General features: G+C 43.3%; 1 protein-coding gene across 1 annotated transcript; it reads right to left on the bottom strand.

Moving 5' to 3' along the window:
• Positions 1 to 4,550: 4,550 nt before the first annotated feature.
• Positions 4,551 to 5,846, bottom strand: LOC121973443 (transcription factor WRKY19-like). Its single transcript, XM_042524872.1, has 3 exons — positions 5,566 to 5,846; positions 5,368 to 5,487; positions 4,551 to 5,227 (listed from the first exon to the last, which is right to left on the bottom strand). Exons 1-3 carry the CDS (start codon positions 5,805 to 5,807, stop codon positions 4,768 to 4,770), a joined length of 822 nt encoding a protein of 273 aa, XP_042380806.1. The 5' UTR covers positions 5,808 to 5,846; the 3' UTR covers positions 4,551 to 4,767.
• Between the last annotated feature and the right edge of the window lie 304 nt (positions 5,847 to 6,150).

Raw genomic sequence — 6,150 nt, 5'->3', positions numbered from 1 at the left:
AACAGGAAGATTCACTAGGTGTTTCTGGGCGGATCATGTATCAAGGAGGGCATACAGCGTCTTTGGTGATGCTGTTGTATTTGATACAACCTATAACACCAACAAATATGGGTTGATTTTCGCACCCTTCATAGGAGTTAATCATCATCATCAGAGCATCGTATTCGGTTGTGCCTTTTTAAGTGATGAGAAAACTGAGTCGTTTGTTTGGTTGCTTACAAAGTTCATTGAAGCAATGCCTAAAGGTCCACCAACTGTGATTATCACTGATCAAGATCCAACGTTGACTAAGGCCATTGGCCAGGTTTTACCTCAAACAGTGCATCGGTATTGTTTGTGGCACATACTCAATAAATTTCAAGATAAATTACCCCCCTTGACTTTTCGCAACTACTATCAAAGGATGTAATTGTTAACTCCTCATCCCCAGCCGAATTTGAGAAGACATGGGAAGAAGTTATCAGGTGTTCTGGATTGGAGAACAATGATTGGTTAACATTGATGTATGAAATAAGACAAAGGTGGGTCCCATTATTTTTTAACCATGTTTTTTCTGCTGGAATGTCAAGCAGTCAGCGATCTGAAAGTTCACATTCATTTTTCAAGAAGTATGTATCACATAAGAATTCATTGATGGATTTTATCACACGTTTTAATAGAGCATTGCGACACTAACGACACAATGAGTTAGTTGCCAACCATATTGATATGGTCGAGCAACCTAAGATTAAGACAAACTGGCCTATGGAATATCAAATGGTCAGGGTGTACACAAAAAAAAATGATTGGACTTTCAAAGTGAAATGACTGTGAGTCATGGTTATTATGTGCAACAAGCATCTATGGTTGGTGATTTAGTGGGTTACCATGTCATGAATTTTCAAAGTGGTTCATCTGCAAAGCCAAGGGTCCTCACACATGACAAACTTGCAGACTACATATCGTGTAGTTGTAGTAAATTTGAATTTGAGGGTATTCCATGTAGGCATATGTTAGCATTTTTCCGTATCAACCAAGTGTTTCTACTGCCTGATAAGTACATATTCAACCGATGGACAAGAAATGCCAAGGTGGGGGCAATCTATGACTTTGGTGCGCAAACTTCCATCGACACTCCAGATGCAAAGTTGATGGCAAGACACCCTAGGCTATCCTATAAAGCTTCAGTAGTTATTGATGTTGCATCTTTAACTGATGAGGGGACAAACATGTTGGATGATCAATTCGATTGTATATACAGTAAACTTCAAGATCTTAACATTAGCAGTAAAAATGACAACCAAAGTCAAAGAAACCAAAGCATCGATGGGGGGCCCTCTATTGTTGACCCTTCTTTGGTCAGGGCAAAGGGGTGTGGAAAACGATTGAAATCGTCAAAAGAGACAACAACCTTAAAAGTGAGGCTATGTCGTGGATGCGGTCACCGAGGTGTCTCACACGACAAGCGCAATTGTCCTTTACTGCAGCAGAGGTATGCGTCCATTAGTTATCGCCTTAGATCATACATATTTAGCTGCGCATATCAATTTATATCATCCAAAAACAATATAGTAAATAACTATATGATTTCCAAATCAAATGCTACAGAGAAGGATAATACCAACGACGACTAATCGTATGAAGAAGATTTGGCATCTATAGCTGGTACAATCATGTTTTTGTGTACCTATATGACTCAATCTGGACGCATATTTTTCTTATAATTTTTGCACTAATCTTGTAGGGTTTAACACCTTGCCCTTTTCGTTCTGAGGATAGGTACTACCACTCTCTAGTCTAAGTTGAAGAGAGTAATATAGGCAATCCTAGAGGTATTGAACATTGTGCAAAATATATCTGAACACGCCCTCGAAATGTAAATGTTTTGACATTACTTTCTCAGGTAATTATATTAGTGAAATGTATGGATGCTATAACGTGTTATCCTCGTACTAAGTAGCTACTACATTTTGTAGCGCCAACTACCATATATTACTCTATTTGTAAACACCGGATTAAGTTATTGTTGCACATATCACTGATCCATCATTTCCATATGGAGCGCATATTAGCTGCTACACTATATGGCAATTAGTGAGGATTAGCTGATATACGATGTAGAATCTAATTCGATGATGTGACGTGATCTGCTAAGGCCACACCGGTCACACATATTAATACCAAATATATTTATACTCGTTAAGAGCTGCTACACGAGGTAGCATGCTGCTACAACGTCTAACAGTTTTACTAGCGGTAAGCACTACACACATACATCCAATAGATTATAATTTACTGAAACATGGAAGTTACTTACAAACTTTTTAAAGGTAAATAAAACAATAACAAAGAAATACAAATTTGGGTAAATGCAACAAGTTATGGAAGCTACATGTATATGTAAATGCTACAATGTGTGGCAGTTATTAGTCATGGTAGCTGCTACAACGCTTTGCAAACCAAAGGAATTCCGATGCATCATCACATATCGCTTTTTTCAGTGCCTTTAAACAATATGATATACAATTACAAACAGGTGTAGCAAGTTATTAGTCTAGGAAGCTGCTACACCGTGTAGCAGCAAACCTAAACACATGGCCCTGCAGAAGAATAAAAATTTTTAAAAAATTTTAAAAAATTTTAAATCTAATGTATATACATGTTCCAATCATCCTGTAGCAGGAAAGACGCTGAAAGAGCGAAAAGTCATGCATCAAAAATAATTTTTCAATCAAGTTGATATGTACAATATGCAAACTATGGCTAAAGTGTAATGTTAATCTATGCTAGAAAATAGAGGGGCTAGAAATCTGACTAACAAAGTCAGCTGCTATAAGGTGTGACAGCTTCATGCATAGTTAATTGCTACACGTTGTAGCAGCTTCCTTCCCATGAAGCTGCTACACCATGTAGCAGCAAAATGAAAGTCCACCGGAGAGCAGGCGGTTTGTGCAGCCGACCTTTCACTTTCCCTGCAGGGGCCCAAGTGGTTAGCCGGACGACCTTCGACGAAGACGAGGGAGACGGAGGGAGCGAAGGAGAGAGAATTCCAATTAATCTGTAGCAGGAAAGACGCTGAAGCAGTGAAAATTTTTTTTAAGAATAATTTCTGAATAGGGTTGATAAAGACAATATGAAAACTATGGGTACCGAGTACGTTAATCTCTGCTAGAAAATATCAAGTTAGCTGCTACAAGGTGTGGCAGCTTCATGCACAGTTAACTGCTACACGTTGTAGCAGCAAAATGAAAGTCCACCGGAGAGCAGGCGGTTGGTGCAGCCGACCTTTCACTTTCCCTGCAGGGGCCCAAGTGGTCAGTCAGACGACCTTCGACGAAGACGAGGGAGACGGAGGGAGCGAAGGAGAGAGAATTCCAATCAATCTGTAGCAGGAAAGGCGCTGAAACAGTGAAAAAAATTTTCAAGAATAATTTCTAAATCGGGTTGATAAAGACAATATGAAAACTATGGGTACCGAGTACGTTAATCTCTGCTAGAAAATATCAAGTTAGCTGCTACAAGGTGTGACAGCTTCATGCACAGTTAACTGCTACACGTTGTAGCAGCTTCCTCCCCATGAAGCTGTTACACCTTGTAGCAGCAAAATGAAAGTCCACCGGAGAGCAGGCGGTTGGTGCAGCCGACCTTTAACTTTCCCGGCAGGGGCCCAAGTGGTCAGCGGGACGACCTTCGACGAAGACGAGGGAGACGGAGGGAGCGAAGGAGAGAGAATTCCAATCAATCTGTAGCAGGAAAGGCGCTGAAGCAGTGAAAAATTTTTTTAAGAATAATTTTTTAATCGGATTGATAAAGACAATATGAAAACTATGGGTAACGAGTACGTTAATCTCTACTAGAAAATATCAAGGTAGCTGCTACAAGGTGTGGCAGCTTCATGCACAGTTAACTGCTACACGTTGTAGCAGCTTCCTCCCCATGAAGCTGCTACACCTTGTAGCAGCAAAATGAAAGTCCACTGGAGAGCAGGCGGTTGTTGGAGCCGTCGACCATCCAGGTCGTAGCATAAGTCCTTCCGACCTTCTATCACGACCAATCCAAGTCATATCCTACACGCACGGTTTCATCAGTCGTAGTAGTTGATGCAACGGTTAGAAATGGGAGCAAAGCCGTGGTGCATCTTTATACAATTATTACAGTTATTTTTATACCGATTTTACAAGGTAATAACGGTGTGGATTAAGAAATTAAATTGGAGTGAGGTGGTAGGATCTCACAGTAGACCTGCGATTGAAGACGCCGGAGCAACTTTCCGGCCGTGAGCGCGAGGGACAAATTTCGATGGAGGGATCGAGGGAAGGGGGCGAGCTGCGAGCCAGACAAAAAATATTGAACTTTCCGGGGAAGCGTCAGGTCGCCCGGAGGACGAACGCCGGAGGGGACTGGGAGCGAGGGAGAGAGAGCGGCGAGGGAGAGGGAGGGAGAGAGAGAGAGCGGTGAGGGAGATTTTATTTTTGGTAATAAGCGTCGCCGAAATTTTGAACAAAGGCGAGAAAGGGAGAGAGTAACTTTTGTGAATTATTTTATTTGTAGTGAAATCGAGCTGGCGGTGCCACGTCTGCGCGTCGCTCACGGTCGCGCACAAAGCATCGCCCAGCATAACATTTCTCTCTCTATCTCTCTCTCTCTCTCTCTCTCTCTCTATATATATATATATATTATATATATATATATATATAAGACAAAGGACGCCCCACTGAGTGTGCCATTAATTAATTAGAGGGTACATAATAGGCACGGATCCATTCCGGATGAGATGAAGCAATAGATTCACAAGTCGAAGGGAAAGTTGGGTTCGAATCCGCCGGAATCGAGCAATAGATTCAAGTCCACAGCGTAGGAATCGTACTCGTTCGTCAGAGCCGCAGCAGCAGCGACCACCTCCGCGAGTTCAGACGCCGTCCCGGCCGCGTGCGTCGCCGACGGGGAGACGTACGGAGGAGAGAAGACGCTCGCCGGAGTAGATACGAAGGCCGAGGAGCCCCGCTCCCGCTCCTCCTCCATGTTCGAGCCCACGCGATCCGTTTCCACCTTGAGGCTCTGGAAGCTCAACAGCAGCGACTGATCTTGATCCGGCCTGTGCCGCGACGTCGTCGTCGACGACGACTCCACGCAAGTGTGCTCTCCTCGGTAAATGATCTCGAAGACGGAGGGGTCGTCGTTGGATCGCTGCACTTGCTTCATCGCCTGACACCCGGCTGTGCTCTTGTGTGTGCATCTGAAGTATGCTCTGCAATTATATTGCAGATAATTAATCACTGATCAGATAAAGATTAATTAAGAAGCAATTCAAGCAAATCGATCGATCGATCGATCGATCAAAGTCCTTAATTAATTCGATAGTTTGGAACAGTAGTTGCCGATCTGCACCTCGGATGCTTGGCCCCAAGGATCATCTTTTGCCCGTACTTGCGCCAGCTATAGTCATCCTTGTGCGTGCCCAAATAAGACACGTGAACTCGTCTCGTCCATTTCTTCGATATAGTCTTCCTGTTTTACATGCATCGATCGATATATTATATATATATCGAATTCAGCTGCTAATTAATTAATTAATTAATTAATTACCTCTTTTTGCACATCTCCCTGCGGTCTTGTTCCCTGAGAGCAGCTGCCTGCTCGGGGGCTGCGAGTCGTCCTTTGGCCATTCGAATCGCCTGGCGGACGCAGGATTGTGCGCGGAGGAGGAGCTGCTTCTCCGGCTCCGCCGCCAAGCAGGCGTCCAGCTGCGCCAAGTGCTCTTCGCCTTGCGTTAGCACCTCCACCAGCGAGTCGAGGTCCCAATTGCCGCCGCCGGAAGAGGCCTCCATTGGGAGAGTACTTTCAGGAGGAGGAGGAAAATGCTCAATGCAGTGCAGTGCAGTGGCTGAGAAATGTATATAATGGGACTTTGACTTGTAGTTGTTATTAATAATTAATTTTCGTGGTTTTTTATTCTTCTACGTTGACTGACTGTTCTCTGGTCAAATGTTCCACAGGATGAATAGACGGAGAAACCTCTGTGCTGGCCGAAATCAGCCCTTGTTTATTTTTATAAATCTATTATATAGGAGAAAAGAAAATTTGTGTGCGAAATGAATGGACTGTAGAGAGGGAGAGAGGGGATGAGGAAGGCGAAGTGACGTTGGATCAGTGTCGCCATTTTGGATGACG

Source organism: Zingiber officinale, chromosome 4A (assembly GCF_018446385.1).
Source record: "Zingiber officinale cultivar Zhangliang chromosome 4A, Zo_v1.1, whole genome shotgun sequence".
In the NCBI taxonomy this organism is placed as follows: domain Eukaryota; kingdom Viridiplantae; phylum Streptophyta; class Magnoliopsida; order Zingiberales; family Zingiberaceae; genus Zingiber; species Zingiber officinale.
The sequence above is the reverse complement of the archived record's forward strand: the minus strand, read 5'-3'. Positions and strand labels throughout refer to the sequence as shown.